Source organism: Pholis gunnellus (genome assembly GCF_910591455.1).
Source record: "Pholis gunnellus genome assembly, chromosome: 13".
Lineage (NCBI taxonomy): Eukaryota > Metazoa > Chordata > Actinopteri > Perciformes > Pholidae > Pholis > Pholis gunnellus.
In genome coordinates this window covers 14472984-14496966 of record NC_136540.1, presented here as the reverse complement: position 1 = coordinate 14496966, position 23983 = coordinate 14472984, and the positions used below count along the sequence as shown (strand labels likewise).

At 40.8% G+C, this 23983-nt stretch overlaps 1 protein-coding gene across 1 annotated transcript in view; it reads right to left on the bottom strand.

Moving 5' to 3' along the window:
* Positions 1 to 23983, bottom strand: part of cadm1a (cell adhesion molecule 1a) — a gene marked incomplete at its 3' end in the record, with an annotated part of 349787 nt that overhangs the window by 99941 nt on the left and 225863 nt on the right. Inside the window, exon 2 of the mRNA XM_079172305.1 lies at positions 8072 to 8089. Within this exon, the coding sequence (XP_079028431.1) occupies positions 8072 to 8089 (18 nt within the window). The remainder of the gene's footprint in view (positions 1 to 8071; positions 8090 to 23983) is intronic.

Here is a 23983-nt window from a genome sequence, read left to right as displayed (position 1 = left end):
TAACAATTTAGCATGCATGGTGTGACAACTTACCCGCTGCTTGGGTTACTTGTCACAAATGAACACACTGTACTTAACAATTCATAACTAAAATGAGAAGTATAATCTAGGGATTAAACATTGGTTCACGATCATTTATAATTTAATCTAACATGGATAACGAGTGACTGTGATGGACTAAGACCGAGAAATTGAAGTGAAAGCAAAAAGTTTGACAAGTCTGCTCTCAGAATGTTAAGCCCCTTGAGGCAAATTTGTGATTTGTGATATTGAAAAAGCACAAATACTGTATATATAAAAATGTACTTGACTAGCAAACCTTCAGCTCATCTAGCCCCCTTATGCCGTGCATGCTTCATGGCTCTGACCATACAGTACTATAAAGAGAAGCAGCATAGCGTGTTGTTTCTCTAGTTTTGGTGTCAATACTTAAACATGTAGTTAAGGGTTAATAATACAACAGTAGAGCATTATTACAGATTAAACACTCATGTTGGCAAGAGACCACATGGCAGTTGCGTTTGTATATATCAATAAATATGAAACTTTTAACCAGGATAAATGCAAACTCTATAATACACTTCTAGTACTACTACAGATTGGCAAAATATGAACTTTAAAAAATGACATTTGGCAGTCTCAGGAGACAATGTTAATGATGGAGGGAAGAATGTCAGTGGGCGTGCTGCTCGTTGAAAACATGCCCTCTTGAAACACTTATCTAGACGCTGTTATGCCTGTTGACTAAAATAAGTACACCGCCAGCTGTAACTGCAGTTACAGAGGTTTTCGGCTATCGTAAGACTTTTGATATGCAAATCAAAGGAACTGTGGTATTCAGAATCCAACATGTGGATAAACATCTGCAACATAATAGGCTCTGGGCTATTATTTATTAAAGGTCCACTTAGGAATAAACAATAAAGCCAGAGGTCCGGAACAGTGCCATCAAAATCTACCAACATTAGTGCACTAAGAACTTACTATGGGATGTTACTAAAACATTGACCTAAAAGAGGCTTAAAAGTACCGTAGAGCTGCAAATATCTGTGATAATTCTTTGCAGGGTCAGCACAATGATGGACCCCATTCACATTAAATGTAAATATTATAATAATTGTATTCACGTCCATTTGAAGCAATGGTGATTCAGCAGCTCTAAAAAGCTGCAGTTTGAGACACATCGGGATGAAGTCTGTTGGGTTTTCTGATTTTGTCCATAGTTCCTGGCAGGCAGCTGTGAGAAACAGTCAATACTCCATCAATAACGGTTTGGTTCGCTGCCCTTTTCTATGAACAGTCAACCCGTTCTCACTCCCGACTCGTAAAATACCGCCACTTTGGTCAGTGGCCCTCGGTGTCTGATACTGACGCACGGAGGCGCCCTTTAGCGTCTTTATGTGACACACTGGGCTCTCAACTAACTGTAAACCCACCCGTGTCATTATTAGATGCTCAGAGCAACTGACGTAGTATCACCCAGTCACCGTCGTTAAGTCAGTCAAGTAAATGTCAAGAACTGATCCTTTCCTAACCCTAGCCCTGTGAAGACAGAAGTTTATCTCGAAGAGACAAGTGACGGGCGTATCCTGACACGTCCACTGACGAAGCCTCGGTATTTGATAAGTTGTAAGTGAGAATGTGTTGGTACAGCACATTTACTTAAACTTGTGTTTCTCTTGGGGCCTTTCTTTGCTCTAGTTCCACTTCTCCTGGAAACACAGTGGCCATAATGTTACCGTTCTGCTAAAATAGGAATCTCACATATATATGAACACTCATTTCTTAGTTAGGTGCCGAAAAACACTCTACAAGTCAGTGGTAGAATACTGTGCAAATGTCAGTGATATAGTAATATTATCAGTGTATAATTACAGTGTACTGTAGTGAACATATTTCAGCCTGATTCTATTGCTGGTGAACTTTGACTTCTTTTGGAAAAAGGTAGGAACATTCTAATAGCGTCCCTGACATTTTTATCGACTTACTTAAGATAACAAAAAGTTCTTCGGACTCTCTTGTCAGACAGAGATGACTTCATATGAATGACTGCTGCACTCCGATTGGCTGCTGGATACCGGCGAAGTGAAGGCTGCACACAGTCGTTTATTATTTCCTGACGATTTAATTAGGACAAATAATTCCATCATTATAAAAATGACTGCGTGCGACCCTCTATTGAGAAATTACATATTATTACGTTTGCTAATCAAAGAATGAATATTTAATACTACCCCATACTGTATGTATCAAGCTCGATGTTAAATTATCCAAAACTATGATTAACAACCCCTATAACCTGATTTAATTCAAGCATAATTAATCATCTTCCTTTTTCACTTGACACAAGCATCGCCTCAGACAGCCTTGAGGAGAAATCTGTACACTTTCTCTTATTTACTTCCTCTCTTCAGAAGCATTAGTGCCCGGGGCCCATGCTTGGCCTGTGGTGTTGCTGCTTGCAGCTTTCATGAGAACCGCTTATACAAAGAACTTCACTGTCAACGCTGCACTTCGTTGGGTCCCGAGCAACACGCCATAACATAATTGCGTAACACACTGAAGTCGCAGGTACTCACGGAAATTGCTTTCAACATCCAATCATTATACCTTGTCTGCATTACTTGGAAAGTATTGAGAGATGTTGGCTCTCAGACAGATGTTGGTTTTGGTCTTTTTATGGAATTTGTTGACACTGAGAAAAGCCTTATTTATATTAATGAAAACTCTACATCTAAACACTTGCCCTTTTGCACTCTCATAATATCCTCCAACTTTGTCTTTATAGTTCAGCAGACAGAGCGTATACCCTCATCACTGACAAGAGCAGGGAGTCCAACCTCTCTGCTCCCAGTAAAGTGTAATTACAATCATATCATTTTATAGCTTGCAGCTTTCTCATCTTCTGGATTTTATTGATTGTAGAATCTATTGGAGCTTTTGATTGACACATTTTTGCATTGCTAAATTAGAAACTGACAAACAGCAAAATATTGACCCCGACCAGTTTTAGTAGTAAAAAATCACGTAGCACTTTATTATTATTATTTATTTATCTATTTCATTACTGGAGAGCTTCAATAGGATTTTAAAAAAAGAATCTGTCGTTACCTGCATAAATCTACGAGTGAGCAGGAGTCAAAACAAGGTCTCGCTAATAAACGAGCTGCATCCTCAGCTCACGGTGTGGCTCTAAGTGGCACATGTATTGACAAATGTAGATTGCAATGCATTGGACTGGGGACTATTGACATTGCAATAGCAAAGACACATCCTGCGGTTGGCACATTTTCTTGGTGCAGTGAGAGATGACCTTGCTGAATACATATTCGAAGGAAAGGCTGATAGAGCTTCAGTAGCCTGGGAAATTGAACCTGTGTTATAAAAGAAAAGCATACAGGATGACAAGCAAACACTGTATCCGTGTGATTGATTTAGTCATTAATCTGAGCTGTACTCTGCGTGCGTTTGCTTGTGTGTGTGTGTGTGTTTGTGTGTGTGCGCGCGCGCCTCTCTCTGTGCACACATGGATAAGACTCCTTGTGTTTAACTGCTGCGTCCCTCAGCCAACCTCCATCATCTCACGTCTTCCATTCTATTGATTGGCATACACAGCAAGCACACAAGTCACCCACGCAGAAGGAGAGACGTCTTGTCTGTTATGGCAGGTCACACGAAGGAAGCACTGTCTCCATTTTCTTTTTCCTTCCAAGTATGGTCCATTTTTGGAACTGGTTTACTCAAGTGAAGTTATAACCTTGCACATGAGCTGGATTCTCACGACGTCACGCGATCACACACACCGCACCAAAATCCATCGTGTCAGGCTTCAAGTAATGCGTATCTTGTCTGGCAAGCCAGTGACTAATCAGCATCCTGTGAGGCGCTAATGCCACCTATGGGCGTGGCCTAGGTGTGTGCGAAACAACAAAATGTGGCGAATGGGTGTTAAAAACAACAACGGCGGCTTCTAAGATGTAGATGCTGCAATGGCATCAGTTATACCAGAACTGGAGAGGATTTATTCAATGAAAGAAGAGCAAAAGACGGCACTGAAGGCTTATCTGGATGGAAAAGATCTTTTTCGCTCTTCTCCCGACTGCTTTGAAAAGAGTTCGATTGACAGATGGTTCATCCAATCACCTGCCATGTATTTTTTGAAAGCTCCTGCCCTTTTCCAAATAGTTTCCAATCACTGCTTTTCAGATGGTTGTGTAACAATCCATCCGACAGGAAGGGTTAGTGTAAAGGACATAACCCGTTTCTAAATCTGGCTAATATATATATTTAATGCTCAGGTGATCCTACTACTACTATAACTGCCACCACTATAATAATAATAATAATAATAATAATCATTAAAATAATCCATCACCATCCTGTTTTTCTGCAACTAGAATTAACAAGAGATGGTGAAGCTAAATACAACCAAATGCTTAATAAGACAATGTTATGCATCTAAAATGCAACAATTGACTTTCATGAAGTGTAAACACACAGTGAAATGTTTTAAAGTTCTAAGATGAAAGCATTTGCTTCACTTTTCAGAACCGAAGTTTGCCGAGTGCCATCTGGTTCTATAATATTCGAGAGAAGGCAGACATCTGTACAGCCAGTATCTCCAACACCTGGCAACCCACACCAAAACAATCTAGACTGATACATGGCAGAACAGGTCGGAGGGAAGTGTGCATTTTAGATTTTGAGGTAAACTTGAACAGTTTTGGACCTTGTTTCTAGAGAATGATCAGCTGGTCAGTGTAGTTTCCATGTGTTGACTCGATTGCTTGAAGATGATTTAACAATTATCATACACAAAATGAACAGCTGGAGGCACCTCTAGGACTCGTTTGTGGAGCCTGTAGTATTCACAGTTCATGTAAAATGACATTAAATCACACTTGTGAAAAAAATGACAATACAGAGAGAATATAAAGGGTGACTGAATAAATGAGTGGGGATACAAAGTGAATGTAGATGCTTACACACAGGTCACAAGGGCTCACTGAATGGGTAGATAAGCATGAGAATTATGAGAATAATAATTGTGAAAAACACAATTATTTTACTCTCATCACATGTGAGATGCAAGTCTGACTTTGGCTTCACATTCATAAAGTGCCTTGGAAATGTTGCGTTTTTATCTTTGGGTTTTGTCTCAATTGATCTCTATCGTGTTGTTTATTACTTTCTATTTCAGTTTTATTTATTGTAGACTTAGAGAACACACAATTAGGACTTTTATTCTAAAGTGACAATAAATAAAGATTATTCAAAAGCTAATAATACTTGTTTGATTTCGATTTAAGCCAAAAGCAGCCGTCTGGGACTTTTATTAAGTTCTTTAAATCCCCCATTATACATTTTACGTGTGGAATTTTGCTAAGTAACTCCGCAGACAAACAACTGTAAACATCAACATCTGCGTGACCGGACTAAAAGGGGCATCAATAATAAATCCATGTTTTTAAATGTTAATGTTGATTGCGAACATATTGTATTTAAAACCTTTTGAAATGGTTATGCTGCCAATAGTGTGACATTCACAACACTTTGAAGTACTGCAATCATTGGGAAATAGTTCAAAAGGGTAAGAGAGACGTATTTGGCAGCTTATATACTCATTTGGCACATCTACAGTTTCAGTCCAACGCAATGGAATGCAATAGAAAGATACATCTAAGACGAACCTGAACACTGAGAAGACGGCTTATTGGAGTGTGTCAATTTGAACGAGTTCAATATTTTTTTAGTCTTGACATTTTTAGAAAAGATAACATTGAAAAGATGAAACAATATGTTTCCAAGTATTTCATCGCAGAGGATGAAACGTGTGCACTGATGTGGGTTTTCACATTGAAGTCAAACGAGATGATGATTGTCATTGGCAGCGCGTGTTGGTGTGAGTTTCCGTTGCTGCTTTGTTGGCAATCAGCTGCAGAGAGCACCACTGCTCGTCGGCAGCAGCGCAGGTTTGTGACCGAAGGCCGGCCTGTGAAGGACTGGGCTCCGTCCAAGCCGCCTCAGGGGAGGATGTCTTACTGTTCAATTCTAATTCATGTACATATAAATAACTGTCCCTGGCCCTGCTAATTGGATTAAAAGGCTAGGTAGACGGGAGACAGGGGAGAGGGGAAGTGAAGGCAGCATGACTTGATTTACAGCATACAATTATCTTCTTGTGAGGGCAGCGACGGGAGCAAATTATGACTAGGGAAATAATGTTTGTTTTTATGATTAATTGTTAATTTTTATCATTCAAAACGTAATCTACCGTAAATTCCCAAAACACAGTAATGGCTTTTATTTACCTCAACTGCAGAAAGAAGCAGGCCTTTGTGTGAAACAGGCTTGTATTAGAGACAGGGCTTCATTACTCATTTTCACAGTTTTATATTTGATCATATTAGATCCTAGATGTCTTCCTGTTTCCCAAGTTGCTCCTTTTAATGTGTTGCTACTCACAACGCTGTCTCCTACAACATTACATTACTATACACTTAGTCTGCATTCTCATATATGTTACAGGGGAAATGCATTTTCTCCCAGATTATGGTCACAGTTTTAAACAAATTGTTAACATTGTAAATTGAAACAAAACAATAATGCAACAAAGTTCCGGCAACACAATTACCTTTTTAGTGACACCTGATGTTTAGGCTTAAAATAAGTACGTTTGTTATTTTTTTGAAGTTACAGATAAGGTAACTTTAATTTTTGGTTGCATGCGAATAGCAGCCTGCTTGGTGCAAGTCCTGTGTTTGTTTGACTTCCGTGGACTGACTAGAATCGTGTTTGTGATACGTCTAAAACAAACATAATCGGGTAAAAATATGTTTCTCTAAAAAAAGTATTGGGACGTATGGGAACATATTGTTTAGGAGAACAGTGTGTTACTCATGGTCAATTTCACTTGCTTCCAATATTTGTTCTGATCATCAAACCAATACATGCCAATACCAAACATACGCAGGAGTTTAACTGATAGCAGCTTAACAGCAAAAATAACAGACGTAGAAGTAAAAGGCACTGGAATTAATTAGTGTATAAAAACAGCATTTAGAATTTAGAATTACAGATTACATTTTAAACTGGTCATTTTTAATCAATGAAAATGTGCTGCTTTGTGTCAATGCAGTACATGCAGTGATTCATATGGACAGAGGAGCTGAGAGGGACGTATGAATGTGTTTTTTGTTAATAAAGCTACTGATGGCAACAGACAAAAGAGGTGCACACTCCTATATTGCATTTCTATAACACCTCTTAGAACGTGTGGTTCTCAGATATTTCTCTCAGGACAGGACAATGTCAACATGTATAAGTGCATTGACGCTGTGAGCAACACAATGAACAGATTGCTGCAAGTCCAAACAAACAGAGCAGAATGTCAACATGAACTTCATCATTGGCTGTCGACAGACAAAACTTAGCTACAGCTACCAAAAAGGACTTGTGTTAAAAATGAATACGGTTTATCAGAAACGGCAACATTCATCTCAGGAATGAAACCTGTGAGATAATTAGTAATTAATGGCTAATCAAAATGACACAGCAATGAAAAGCAACACAAAAGCAGATACAGCAATTGGCCTAAAAAAAAAAGTCTTCTACATAAATGCACAGTGTCTGTACAAAGACTACAACTTTAAAAGACTTACTTACAAGGAGTGTCTTTGAAAGTGTTCGTCATTTTGACAAAACGCTGTTTTGTTTTGGAATCAGACTTCTGTCTCAGCACTGTGTGGTTGACTGCAGTGCACACTAGGACACTACAGCGTTATTTAGAACAAGGGTAAGCAACTGCGGATGCATCAGTCCCCGGCAATGGCAGCGACATGATATTTGGAAAAATATATTTGTGGAAAAAATGCGAGAGAGGCTGATGGAAAACTAAATGTGTGAGAGAATGAGAGAAACGGAAAGTGGAAGCTTGTGGATTGGTCGTACGCAATACACCGGCGCTGGATGCGGAGTGGAACACGTTTTAAAAATAGACAGAAGCTGGGAGGCTTGAACATGGTGAGAGGATGTGGTGAGGGAAAGGACAGAAGAAGCGACTTAGGCTTACCTGGGTCCTGGGCAGCTCCTGTGTTGGAAGAGAAGGATAGATGGGGAAGGGCAGAAGGGAGGGGGGAAAAAACAGAAAGGGAGGTTAGCATTCAAAGCCCCACCTAAATTGAATTGCCTGACATTTGCCATTGCATCAAGGTTCATGGTCAGATAAGAAGCAAAGAAAAGTCATTCATGCCGTTTCCCGCTGCAAAAGGAAAATCATTATAACACCACAAGTGAGTTGAGAAACGGACAGTTTTTGAAGTTTAAGTGTCAGGTTTTAACTCCAAAAGGCACATTCATTTACAAATGGGCTTTGATCCAACTGTTTTTTATGAGGTAATACCAAAATGTGGCAGATTACAAGTCCTGCGAAGATGTCATCTTGTGCTAGTATCTATATTTGGCTTCATGCCACACGTCTACTGAGTTAGCATCGTGACACACCAAGACTCTCAACTGTAGCACACATTAACGACAACATTGCCATTGTCTTTCAAGCATCGGCGGAATGAAAGAGGAAAAGAGTCAGCTCAAGTTAGTAAATGTGTGGGAAGTGACACCATAGGCAACAGCGAGAGGTTGCCACGCAACCAGCAGGAAGCCACTGCTCCGAGCCAAGAGACAGCCGAGCACATGAACCCCCATACAAGCGCAACTTTCCGCTTTTATAAATGGGTTTTTGTATGGGATAAACAAAATAGATAAAAGATGTTAACCAGTGAGCTTTAGCGGCGCTCGTACTGTAGGTGGAATTCATTTAGTCTTTCTTGCTTCCAGTCTTTATTCTGAGCAAGCTGCTGACTGTAGACTTTAGATTAAGTGACAGACTTGGCAGTGTTATCAATCTGCTCATCTTAACATCATAAAAATCACACCAAAGCACACACTTAAATAAATAAGTGGCTAAATCAGGCTCAACTGGGGCATGTGTATGAAATCCAACATACCCTCAGTATACAATCTGGCATCCGTTTAGGCCCCCATCGTTGAAGAATAATGTTCAGCCAAGTGAGCATGGATTCCAGCTACGAGGCGGCTTTTGATTAGAAAACCTATTTCCTCTTCAACTTTTGCCAAATTTCAATCATGGTGATGTTCTAATTACCATTATCCAAAGCAAGACTGAGAGGCAGGGATTGAGTGGGTGTGTGTGAGTGTGTGTGTGTGAGAGTGTGTGTGTGTGTGTGTGTGTGTGTGTGTGTGTGTGTGTGTGTGTGTGTGGGGGGGGGGGGGGGGGGGGGAGGACGAGGAGTGAAAGGGAGGTAGTCTTTGCATGTAAGCTGTGAAAATCGGAGGAAAATGCAGCGTGAAGATCAAGCTCTTTTACATCCCGTTACACAGCAATGATGAAGATGTATCCTGTTGAATTGTTCCCTATTTGCTTGGACATGTACCTCTGCAAGCTTAAAGCTCGGGTCCGGTAACATTGGGGAAACCAACAAGAGCAAGCTAGTTATTAAAAATGCACCAAACGAAAAACAGCACTAGTTTCAAAGGTCGCTAAATTTAGCGAGAAATCTGCCAAGCCAGCAAGACTGATAGCCCATCCCTTCAGGCCTTTTATATTTATATATATACACATATATATATATATATGTATATATATAGAATATAAAAAATCATAGAAAACCAAAAAGAATAAGGTTGATGGAGTTTGGCAGCCTTCGATCACACCTGAAAGGCTTTTACCAAAGCTATAAACTGGAGTGCTCATCTGAAGACTAAGGAGTAAGTCATAAAGTCTCCCAGGATAGCATCAGTTGTCTCCTGCTTAAGCATTCAGCCGTAGCACACGGGAAGCAGTGTAACAAAGTGCCTCAGAGAGCCACACAGTCAACCCAGACCACCCGCGAGTTCAGGTTCATGCAGTGTGATGTGGAGAGGGGGGTTTGCTTTGGGGAGATTACTCAGCAACAGATGAGCCATGGAGCAGCTCTCCCCATGTTAAGTAAATGGAGAGCGGGTGAAGAATAACTGCACGGTCGCTTTGCCCCTTGTGGGTCTTGTGGGATCCTTCGCTATTCCACCCCGACCTACAACCTCCAGAGGTGAGGTTAAATGACAAGGACTGCAGAGATGCATTAAACATGAGTCATTTGGACAGAGAGCTAGACGTTGGACCACTCCAGAGATGATAGGGACATTAACCAGGGTTTCACCAGGGCCCGAGCTGCATATAATGAAGGCCTCCACCACCTCACGATGTCTCTCTCTACATTCGACTCACAGCCAGGGAGCTGAGCCGTTCGAGATGAACTGGCTCCCGATTTTCTGTCTCTTCTTTCTCTTCATCTATACTCATTCACAAGCCTGACAACTTATTACAGTCCCTTTGTTGTGAAATCAACTCGTTAAGTCGTTGTCAAGCCCAACACCAGCAGCAGCCAAGAACAAAAAATGGAAGTGAGTTAGAGTTAAAAATCATCATCGTCAGCAAAAATTAAACAAGAAAGATATTTTTTATAAACAAAACCAAAGTATAAAAGATATATATATATATATACTGTATAAGCCAGTGGGCGAAACGTTCACATAAAGAAACACTTTGAATGACAGCCACCACATTTGTATAATGAAGCAGAAATGCATAAAGATTTGTAAAAAAAGGATATACAAGAAAGAATGTAGAATAAAATAAATACAAATAGGTAAACAATACAAATAAAAAATAATGGTTTCATACGTGAATTAATAAATACATAAATAAATAAATGTATTATATAATGAATCACTTAACCTATGTTGTTTTTAATAAATGCAAAAATAAATAATTAAATGTCATAGCACTACCAGTGCATCTAAATACATTGATATGCTGCAATGGACATGACCTTTACCCCTTATGAATTTAAAACCATGTTTCATTGTATTTGGTCCCTCTACTGAAAGACTTTTTGCATTTGTATAATAATAAAACCAAAGACACACCTCACATAGTCACAACAACAAAAACTAAAAAACTCTCAGGTGTTATAAGAGTGGTATATCAAAAAAAAAAAAATGGACATAACAGCCCTGCTTTCATCTGTATTCATCAGGTGAGGGAGGCCTGGACACTCTCTTCTCCGCTACATAGAAACACAATAATAACAATGGCTTCCTTCGACACAACACAACGCGCTTCCAAGCGCGTCATCTTCAAACGTAGCTCTTGGTTAATGGCTTGGAACACACATTCAATGTCTATCAAAGAAGGACGTCGCTGGGATGGATGCACATGCTGACAACTTCCCTCGCTCGCTCCACGGTCACACAAACACGCGCTAACACTCGGTCTTCTTTACACTCCCAGCATACACCTACACCTGCACACACACACACACACCTACACACCTACACACACACCATAACACACACACAGAGAAAGAAGCCTGCCTTTAGTCAGTTTAAGTATAGCAAGCAATAATGTGTTGATTAAATCTGTGATCAGCAGCCTAAGGGGCATGAAATTGGACATGATGAGTGTGGCACATTAAAAACTAATTATCAATAGCACCAATCCTATTGTTTTTCTTTTAAACCAGTCACAGCAGTAAATCAAGTGTGGAGAAGGGAACACAATGTGCTCTATCACAATGAGCTCTGGGGTTACAACCATACCTGGATTCTGGCTGCATCAAAGCTTTTTGATGAAATATGAATCTATTATTTACCGCCTGTAGCACTTCCTTATTGTATCGCAAACTCGAGGCGTTTACAAAATATGCTGCCAGACGGGAATAAAGCTGCTTTACCTGTAATATTTCACAATTTCAAAAGGCAAAATGGAAGAAAAAACGAAAAACAGTATCATTATTTGCCTTCTCCAAAACACTGTTGTAAGACTGTGACTGAAAGTGTTACTTTTTTCTTTGAATGAATATGGCCTTGTAATCTCCTCATGCCTGCATGAGCAATTAGAAAAGTACACTATCAATCTACCTTCCCGTCATTCTGTCTGACTCTCTGGGATTTTACAGATTCAATTAAACGTTGGAGATATGAGCAAAGCACAACGTCTGGTAGCATTGTTAGAGACAACGTATGCGGAGGAGGACTTCAGCAACTGACCCACCTCTATCTGTGCAGGTCTTTTTTGCATATAGCCTCTATGCTTTCAACATGGCACCAGCTGTGGTTGCTTAGATGCAACCACAAAGCCGCTACATTTCATCACCAACAATGTGCCGTGGGACAGCATCTGCACTCGTCTCTTCTCACCAAAAGGATTTGCTTCTGTAAAGCAGCTGTCATTTGATGTAATCTTTGGGGTATAAACCTTGCCTATTCTCCTTCTCTCCTTCCTACTTGGATGTTGATCACCCATCCACTCTCCCTTTACCTCCGGCTGTCTCTGAGACCCGGTGATTAGAGAGCTGGTAGCTGTCCTGCTAATAAGGCCGGGAACCCTCCCTCCACCACCAATGGCTGTGTCCTCGGGGTACAGGGAGCCCAGGATAATGTCTCCAAAACCGCCAATCCTCACCCCTCCTAACCATTCACCATGTCATGGGTGGTGGCTGAATACACGGCCTTGCGCATTCCATGACTTTGAACCGATAGGCCTGCATTTATCATGCTGGATAAGAGCAGCAAGAGAAATTAGCAAAAGTAATACAGCTCAGCATTTAACAGTGTGACATTATGCATCGGGGCCCTTTACACGAGTGGAATTCTACATTCTGGAGTGTGTGTTTACAGTACCATCTGGTAGATTGTGTACACTTATCACTAGAAATGTAGAGGACAAATGCCGGTGCTCAAATGTGGATAAGCTTCATTTCATGAGAGCCTCTATTGTCTAAATGTCTATCCAGCTGCCATAAAAGGGAAAATGACATAGAACAGGTTATTCACACAGAGAGTAATTTGATATAATTATAACACAGTTGAAAAACTGTTGCTTTCCATCATTTCCTCCAGCTATGTTAACCCTAGCTTTTCCATGTCAGTGCACCTAGAATTGGATTTCAAGGATAAGGCTGGTGATTTTTTGTATTTTTCTCATTGTCAACAAACCATTACGCTTGGGCTGAGTGCTACAGACTCGGGGGGAAGTTGGGACTTAAACGTTGTTGGTTATGGTCTTTTCAACAGATTTGCTGATACAATTAGAAATACCAAACAGCACCAGCCTTATCCTCGAACATCATCACTAGAAAATTAATGTATTGCTCTGAATTGGAGATTGGAATTGTAAAGATTTGTACTGATGGATTGCATATACATACTGTATATATATAAAAAAAACAATAATTCTTTAGAGAAAAGTAGAATGATCCAGTGATCCCCCAAAGATTACCATACCATCTTCATTGATAGAACTGATAAGGAGAGGACAACTTAATCCCCAAGGTGTTCTAGAAGAGAAAAAAAAACTTGGCCAGGCTTACCTCTGGGGTCAGGGAAGGTCCAATGCCATTAATTTTAAATGAGAGGAATGGATTTGAGGTAATGGAAACCCAATGGCTCCAGACAGCGTTGGGCCTTGGTGGCGCGAAGACACCAAATGACGGCGTGATAACCTGACCACTCAACTGTATGAAGTGGAAGAAGTCAAGAAACTGATTCGGGTTTTCTGCCACCCCCACCCACACGATATGAAAGCCTTAAGCGTAATGCATTAGAAATCCATTTGGAGTCGTTCGAGTGTAACATAACTCAAGACTACTCTTTTGGTCGAAATAATACCCATCTAATTTAAGACTTGTCTGATTTTGCTCATCATTCAACGACAACTAGTCAAGCCCGTAAAACAAAAAGAGAGAAAGAGCAACTGCAATTTTGGCAATTATGAATCTTAAACTGTAAAGTTCAGGAGTTTTAGAATGGAAAACAAGACCTCTGATACCCGTGGGTCGAAGAAAAGCACATTTTTGGTGTTAAACTGATCACATTTATGTGCTTAGACAAGGTGTGACAGAGTATTCCCAAACATAACATTGGTGTTGTAGTGTGGACTTCATAAATGCTTCTGTCACTGTCCACTCTGTGAACAAATAAATGTTCTGCTCTCTCTATTATTATGTGACACAAAATAATACAATACAACAGTAATGGCTGTTTTCCCTTCACATGTAGCTTGCTCACACCCTGCAAACTGTGAATGTGAAAAACAAACTGAAAAATATCTTCACAGCGTCACATATTCCCCATATGCCACCGTAAGGCAGGCCATTATCTGATACATTTTTGAGGCATTGTTCTGATGTCCAACCAACAAGTTGTAGTTTAACTTTCCATTTTGTAGAAGAGAGGAACAGATTAGGCTTTTTAAAATGAATGCGACCACAACTCTTTATATGAAATGCTATGGTGTTAACATTTTCCAAATAAAGCAGCAATTGAATTTGCACTGAAATTGCCCTTAGTATATGGCTTTTGTAACTCAGGACAGGAAACTCAAATGTTTTGCGTATGTTCTTTATAGCGCCAATAATTCAAATAATTAATAATCTACGAGATAACTTTCAATGTTAAACCTTGTAGACTATAGTTTAAAAGTCCCAGTGAAATGGAAGTTAGAGCATATTTAGCTCCTGTTAGGGTTTCAAATACTTGATGACTCATCCTGCACTCAGGGGCGTCAAATCAAATCAAATCAAATGAGACTTTAAGATGTCTACTTCATTCGAGGGAAACGTTTCAACCAGCTCTTTGTTCCTGCAGTGCGGGCGGTACACAAAGACGAACATCCTGCTGAGTTTTGCCGGCAGGTGAGCGGGGAGCTCTGGCACTAGTGGCATTGAGGGAGGCCGGGCGCCGTTCATCTGCGAGTACTACCCAGGAGCTAAGAAGTAGAATCAGTCCTTCTGATCTGACGACAGGTGAGGGAGTTGTTTGTGTGTGTGTGTGGGGGGGGATCCGACGGGTATAGCTCTGTATCACACTAAACTCTTTGCCCCCCACTTCTTAGTGGTCCAATCAAAAGGAAAGTATTTGATTTAAATCCCTCTTGTAACCATACACTGCTCAAATATTCATGTTTCACTGTGAAACATGTCAAAATACAGAAGCTAAAGACGGCTCATGCTTCTGTTTCACTGGGACTTTAAAGTCCATCGATCCGTCCATTATCCCTACCTCTTTATCCTGCTCTAGATCACATGGAGGCGGAGCCCATCCCCAGCATGCATCGCGTGAAAGACGGATGTCGTGTGTTTTGTTGTTGTTATTCACAACGCAGGATGACCGAGATCTGCACTGAGGCAGAAATTGCACGCTGACCCTGTAGAGTCCTTTGGTAATGAGTGTGTAATATATGTTTTTATGTGGGTGGGGGTGGTAATGCAGGAGTTTTCCAGATTGAAATGCCCCACTTTGAGCTATGCAGCTCAGAGGCTATTACACCAGTAGGGCTACTCATTCCCCCCCACCTTGCTTTTGACTTAATGGAATCAGCCAGTCCCCATATCAGATATTCCTTAACGGAATACTGAAACCTATCCACCCTTTTCCTAATACCATTAGGGGAAGCGGGAAAGCAAGATGGATGCTTTAATCCTGCTGGTTCAGAGCACACAAAAGGAGAGCGTGCCCTGCAGTAAGACATTAGCCACAACATTCACTGCTGAGCCACAATATTCTTCCGACATGCCCTCTCACTGCCTGCCTGAAAGCTCCAATAACGAGAGCTCATTTCCTGTGGACAACATTGCATATAAATAACGGAAACAGCAACTCATTGCACTGCTTGTTATAGGGGAAAAGGGAAAGAAAACCTCTGCAACATGTTACAGTTGGCAGCAGCTTATTTCAATGGTTCTACTACAGTATTTTATCCACATGGGTCCAGTGCGTTTATGCCATCTGTTCATGAACCCGGCAGATATGCAGGAATGCATGTCCAATTTGACACAATGGTGATGCAGATGAATGAGGGTTCAGGCAAACCTCCAGTTGCTGAGGTATTGTTATTTCCCTATCTATTTTCTGCTGTGTCAAACTTCAGCTAAGCTAAGGTGAGGTCCATTATTTCTGGCCAGCTCAGGCACAAACTAATCCTCTTATTTGGGAGGTCAGCACTGATCATTATACAGAGGGGTGCCATTACAGTGCACACTCCAGTGAGCATATTTCCCCCTTACATAAATATATGACTCAAGGGACTGCTCTTACTCTCCTCTCTAATTTATCCCTCCTGCTTCTTAGCTCTTGTCCTCCTCTTTTTCTCCTCTCTAAACTTTACCCTCTCTTTTCCACGACCTTCTCAAGCCCCTTCTCGCTTTTTACCTTTTTCACTTTTTTCACTCTCCCACACTTTCAGCACACATCCCTTTTTTCCCACCCTCATTTTTTTTCAGGATGCCCAGAGTGGCGTATAATTGAATCTGCAGAGAGTGCATGAGCATGAACAATTAGCTCAGTCACTCAGAATGTGGATATAGCTGTACAGTAGGATAAACAGAATAATAAGAAAAAGCAGGAAGATAAGCCTGAACTATATGGGCACCATAACAAAGGGAAACACACAGCTCACAAAGTACACACAATTTTGTTCCCACCAACCCCTGACAGAGATGGGATACTCCTGTTATGCGTTGCTATTACATTGTCCAGCTTGCCAAAAACACTGGCGATCCCAACAACCTTAATGTGTTTTTCACTGGTATGACAAGTGGAGGATTCTATTGTGGGACAATTATTTACATCTGAGAGGGTAACTGTGAAGTAAAAATTAAATGGAATTCCATCCACACATTGTTCAGACATTTCAGTCTGCTGATGGCACTAGATGACAAGTCAGATTATAAAATTCATTAGGTTAACTCCGGGAACCAAAAATGTCGGAGCCAAATTCTTTAGAAACTCTTGGACTATTTTGAGATAGTTCACTGGAAAAGAAAAAAAAAGACAAAAACCTGCTGGCAAAGCTAAATGAAACATCAGTGGATGAACACAGCTTATAGGAACCTGGGATGGTTGGATACCTGGACCAAATTAACAGAGAAAAATATCAACGTCATGGTCACTGAACAAAAAATTACACCAAGGTCAATCAATCCCATCCACTGTTGGCCATACACATCTGTATGAGGTTTCCTCCAATCCAATAGATGTTGAGACATTTCAATCTGGAACAAACTGATTGAATGACTGACCATCCAACTGACCGACAATGCCATCCCATGAGTTTCTTCATTTTTATTGTTTCTATGGTTTATTTGCATGATAACAATTTACTTATCAGCAGAAGTGGTGTCTACATCCCTCAAGTCGCCATCACAGATGGGACCGCAGCCTGGTGTGAAACCACACATTAATAACAGCCCCTTGGTCCTGGTCGGGCTGTTATATAAGTGCAACAAAGCATGACTCTGCTGAATTTATGAATCTGAATGGCAAAACAAAAAAAAGCACCACCTTTCTTCCAGGGGAAGGGAAAGAAGGGGAAAAAAGTTTCTCTTCTGTCTAGAAAATATACATCCTGCTCTGTGTGCAGCTGACATCGGCAAAGATGGACCATAAATACTTCATAAATACCAATTACCTCAAGAAGTAGGCATGAAAAAAAATCAGCCATTTCAGCCAATTATGAGGCTTCTCTCTCAAAGGGTGGAGAAAGATGACTTTTCCCTTTCAAGCTTCTCACTGAAAGGAGAAACCTCTATCATGTTGCGGAGCCTAAATAATGTTTCCCTCCACCTTCATGTCAGGGATGAAAGGCCCCAAATGTCCTTTGAGTGAAACCCCCAAAGGACTTAACATGCATCAATAACATTTCCATCCTTGAAGATGTTTGAGGGGGGACTACACATTATCTTCTCGCTGACTTTGAGGCTCTGCTCACATCCTGTGACTTTTATTTACCCCAATCTCGAAGGTCCTTCCTCGCCGTGGCAGAGATGGAGATGGAGGGAAAGAGAAAGAAGAACAAAAGAAAACAGAAGGAGGGAAAGGCAGAGTCAGACAGCACATTGTAGTGTGTGCCGCCTGCTTAAAATAGGACAGCTGCCTCTTGAAGGAGTCATCATTCTTCATAGGGGTAGCCTGTCTTCATTTCCACCCTCGGCAAAGCACACGGGGCTTAACACACTTACGTCTGAGGATTTGCTGCACTTGAAGGTGGCAGCAATTCCCTAGACTGCAGGGGGAGGGAGCAGTGCAAAGCCACCCCGCAAAAAGCCGACCGCTTTAACAAGTTCAGCTGAGGCACTATCCAGAGCTCCTCCTTCTACCGGTGCAAACTTATGGCCCCGACTAGGTTTCAGCGTCACTTTACAGTATGTCCTAGGTCTGCCATCCTAATTGCAATTGACATTTTTATGCATCTACAAAAGAACACGATGAACCTCGGAGAGAGGAAGGTGGGTGGCATTCAACAAAAGTCTTACCAAACTTGGGACATCGCAACCACCATCCCAGAAGAGCCATTATGAATTTTTTAAATGACAGTACAAGTCCTCACAATCTAGACAAAAACTGCTGAAAAAGTAAGAGTATGTGGTGCATTCCCAGTAGAAAACAGCAGTGGTACAGTAGGCACTGAAAAAGAACAAAACAAGCACACATTTACCAAAGCTCTGGGAAACGGTCTAAATAAATCATGAAGCTATTTGAGCATATTTCTTGCTTCGCTACTATAAGAAATGAAATACATTCAAGCAAGACGCAACACACTTGGATGCTGAAACCAATGCAGTTTCCAAGGAGTTTTGGTTTTAATCGTATTAGCCAGATGTTCTTAAAAGTGTCTTGGTAGCGATTTTGAGAATAAAAAATTCTGCTTGACTGACCGGAATGTGTTTCTCACTCAAGTCATTTAAATTCAGTGGGGACATTATATACAGATACAGTCCACCATCGATCCATAAATTATTCATCCAGTGGCCCAACCCTTGTTCAAGTTGTACCTGAGACATAGTATCGTGATAAGAGGGAGTTGGAGCTTCTCCAAAGTTGATTCTTTAATTGTCAGCTCATGCTGGAAGTTGCCTGCCCCATGTAAAAATTAAGCTCATGGCATTTAGCTACAAAGCAGTGATTATGGAGAAAAGGTTAGCAGATATTACACCGGCTGGTCCCACTAAATGAGACAGGGATTCATCTGCAGCTGAGGAGCACACAATATTTATTATTTGCGTGAGCTAATTAAAGAGCTTGAATGTGAGACAGCTCGCTTCCTCCACAGAAGGCAGGCAGGAATGGCGACAATATAATTTCAACTTAACACCAACACAAATAGTGCCCTCACTTGCTTCCACAGAGACCTTAATTCTGCAATTTTAACTCAGAAACCTGATCTCTCTGCTTTAAAATGTAGGGATGGTGGTCACTGTGATATCTCTTCAAACCAGACTTATGGTTAGAATGGCCAAAAAGAGGACAGTTAAATAGTTAGGTCTTCAGAACCCAATGGCTCTTTGAAGAGAGGATATCAGTATCCCTACTTTGAATGAGGCTGATTAGATCACTGGCATTTTGCCTTGTGGCACCTCCTGGCATTAAGCGCAAAGAGTATATAACTTTAAAGCATTACTTAAAAAAACACTTTTAAGTTTCAGTGCCCCTTGGTCTAGCAACAGAACAGATAGAAAAAGAACATTTTCACATCTTGTTCTGGCAACATGACTGACTTCCTTGCATTTTACAAACTGCCATCCAAATGAAAATGAGGCCAGATAACAATGAGAATGTCAGAATAAAAAAAATATGACACGGTCCTAACCAACCCTTGAACACCATATTGCGAGGCAAATTACTGTTGAGATGACTGAACTGCCAGATGTGCCTCTCACACTGCAGCATCACAGGGAAGAAAAAAAAAAAGTCAGCATATGCTCCACGCTGAGGATAACTTAACTGGTACAGACCTCTGGTAAGCGGATTGAGAGAATTCCCCAGGCATATACGGCCTACTTCGTACAATATGGTGAGGGTATGCTTGGACTGCAATGTTGAGCCAACATGATGGTCTGTAATAAATTAGTTGGGGATCTATGGTGCAATAACTTGTAGCAGATCAAGGGAGCGGACAGCGAGTATGACTTGATGGGATATGCTTCATCCTTTGACTGTACTTCCCATGATGTTGCAAAGATCTAATTTGTCTTAGGCTGTTTGAAATGGCAATACTATTAGGCATCTAACTACTTGGTGTCAAAATGGGAGATTTTGCAGTTTTTTGTTGCTTTTTTTTTTCTAAGGCTGAGAGAGCACAAGAAGATTTTGTTCCGTGTAAAGACATCCCAGCTCCATGTTTTCCACAAGCCCTGAAAAACAACTGCAAACAGGCACTTGAATGCACAGGGCATTTCAAAGGGAAGGACAAAACACAACACAAGGCCAACTTTTGTTGCTCTGGTCGGATACTAAACAAACTGTCCATTACTGGTAGGTCTATCTTTGACTGTTCTGCTCTCAGTTGTGGGATCAATTTACTTCAGCGCTGCAGCCTGTGTTCTCAATTGTACATGGTCCCTTGGCAAAATTGAATTGTGGATGTCCTCGTTCACCCCAGACTGGATCATCCGCGGCCTTATCTACTTTCGTAAATTACAAGTGATTGTATTGGATTAGACATGCGTTCATTTAATTCCTCTTCCTTATCCGAAGCCGGCATTCTGACCCCTGATCTGAAATCTCACAACTGGGCCTTTTGATCCCCAAGACACATATTCTGTTAGTCAGATACAAGACGCTTGCTGTCGTCTGGAATGACAGGTCAACTGTCAATACTTAACAAAAAAAAACAATAAACCACAAAAGATTTCAAACTACAGCCCAATGATTCCTTTGGCGCTGAATCATCAAAGCCGAAAAAAGACAAGCTCACAGACAACCGAACAAATTAATTTCTTTAACGGTTCCTGCAGTTGACTCAGCCTTTACGACAGACATCTGTCTTTTCTTCACAAAGCTCTCACACATTGTTTCTCACTTTCTTTTGTCATCCAAGATAGAGATATGCTCAAACACAAATGGTGTCAGCCCGAATCCACATTGTTGTAACAGATGTTCACACGGACATGAGCTTTGTTGATGGATCTCAGTTTGGAATGTGCTGCAAGTAATGCTAAGATCTTTTTTATTGCATATACGCAGATGTCTAATTTTGAAATATACCATGTTTTTGCTATTTGATATTGGTTGAGGTAACGAGTTGGCTAGTGAAAATGAACAGATCAGGGTTTTAAAATATAAGCAAGCAGGAAGTGGAGCAATGGTCTTAAGGGCATGGCATGCCATGTTAAAGGGTTTCAATATATTTTAATGGGTTTTTATGGAGTTTTAATTGGGTAGTAAGATGTTTTAACAGCTTGCTGGGGGAACTGGAGCACATGAGGGAGAGTGAGGGAATGCGCTTTCCAGTCTTATCGTGTTATGTTAGCCTGTCACTCAATCGGGTTTGAGTACTCAGTATGACAAGTGAGAGTTGTTATTTCTGTAAGTCGACTTACAACAAACCTGTACAGCTGTGTCAATCTCATCCCTGCTTGTAGCCATTTTTAGCCATTGGCACATTTGCTCTCACTATTTTTCATGGTTGTTGCTATTTCTGCGGCTCTGACTCGCTCAGGCAGAGCACAACACCAGGCCTGTTTGAATCACTGAAAATATTTGGAACCATGCTAATGGTAAGCACAAGTGTTGCACGATCAGTCCTCTTCCAAATGAACGTGACAGCGATCTAACACACTTTGAGTGGTTTCAACTTAATTTGCACTATACAACCACTGAAAAAGTTAAGTTATGCCGTCGTCCTGCTCTCTGCTGACAAGGCAGTTGACTGGCTGAGTTTCACCCTTATTTGAAATGAGTGGACTTCTGCTAACTTGTTGACTGTGTAGCTTGAAGTGCTTATGTTGGGCTGTTAGTCAGTATACCTTTTTGAAAAGTCAATTATAATTGTAAGTGTGCATCTGGCTCAGTTAATCTGGCTGTGCAGTAATTTATTTTTCAGTCATGCTGATCTACACCGGTCAGAGAGATGTTGACTGTAGGCACTTAGTGTGGAGAAGCCAGAATGAGCAACACTGGCTGTCACAGATGCTGCCAATCGTGGCTGTCCACACAGAGACTGCTGTACACCTGCCATTCTGGCATATTCTGCATCCTACTCTAATTCAATTTACCACTCAAACCCATTTCAGAGCCTGTCACGCATTTTTTCCCAGCCGAGAGGCATTCGCATCAAGAAAGCCTGAAGGGTGTTGGTAGATACTGGACCCCACGAGGCATGTGTATGTGTGCGAGTAAGACAAAGCCCGTATATTTCGGGTGAATCTACCGAAAAAGGCCTTGGTTTCATTAGAAAACAGATAAGGGGTGGAAGTCAATATCCAACAGCTTTTGGATTTAAAGCCCTACTTACAAAGGCGTTAAGATTACAGGAAGTGATAAAAAAACATATCAATCCTGCTTCTTTTTTTTCAGCAGTAAAAAAAAGAAGAGCTGACTCCTGTATTGAGACAGGACCTCTGTGGGATTTCTGAAGTCACCGCAATCAGCTTACAGTTGATTTTTGTAAAGATGTTTGTTTATTTCACGGTACTATTCTGGTTGTCCTTATTGAGCGATTTGGTTTAATAGAAAATCTAATAAAACATCATGTACAAGACAGCCTTGGGCTTTGCACACATTTAAAACAGATTATCGAAAATAAAAGCACAGCAATGTCTGAAGGCGTATTTTCATTGTGGCCCTCTGTGATAAGGGGGTTACAGGAGGGTTGGGGTTGCAAGCACATAATGGGGGGAGCAGTTGACAGGCAGACAAAGGGAAATAAAATCAGTTAATCAAAGCACAAAACACACTAGCATTATACCTCTCTTTTCTTGCACCCAACAATTTAAGAAGATGCATAAAACTACATTTTCAAAGCAAGTCAAATATATAATCAAAAAGGGGTTCAGGGACAGGCTATTTATCACTGTGAAGGTCAGCTATAGCCTAATCTACGCCACTCCTTTAACACACACACACCCAATTCAAACAACCAAAATATCAGGGAAACGTTGTGTGTGAGGGGGAGTGCCAGAGAGACAGACGAGTCAGTGCATTGAGACAAATATGAAGGAACACCAACATCTGCCTCATCACTGACATCGCACATTCAGAGAAGATGCAAATGTAAATTGACAGTATGCTTACAGGGTGATGCGAACCCACTGGTCTCCAGGGGATTTTACAGCATTCAAAATGACACAATTCAATATGTTGTGTGAGTGCATTTTTATTTAATCCTAACAACACATCACAGCCAATATTAATCACATACATTTTATTTTGTGGTGTGAAAAGTATCAAAATGACAACTTCTGTCATTAAGACAATCCGGAAGAGCAAACACTGACATGTTTGGTAAATTATCGGTGATTGATTAATTATATTACCGCGCATGTAACAAGCATCACGAGCATTAAATCTGAACTGCAAAGCCGGATGAAAACATCAAAGCAATTTCAGAACGCTGATGTTGGAGGCACAACAAGCTTATCAAACCCTCTTTTTTTTTAAATTCAGCATACAGAACCAGCCGACTGACTAACTACAGTGTTCAGATGCACACAGTGACTAATCCATATTAATCCGACATGACAGCGGGAAACTCTCCAAAATCAATATCTCTGATTGATTGCTGTCCAACTTGTAGAGCCATAGCTCAGTCTCAGAAAATGACAAGCAACAAATCCAAATTTCATTTAGCCATATCATGAAAGAGTCTCTGCACAAATAATCCTGTTAGACACTGTGAAGGTAGGTTTTTTATTCATAGAAAAGCTATAATGAACAACCATTATGGCCTTTTGAGTACAACCCCCGCTGAATAATGTAGGTTGGTTTAACATCACAAATGTGCTTTGAACCACGAGAATGTGAGCTTAGTGGTTTCTGCTTAACAGTCTTTCATTTTCTGGCTACCTGTTACCTGGCAATTGATCAATAGATAACCTTCATTCCCAAAGGTGAAACACACACATAATAAGCCCATTTTACATAGAGA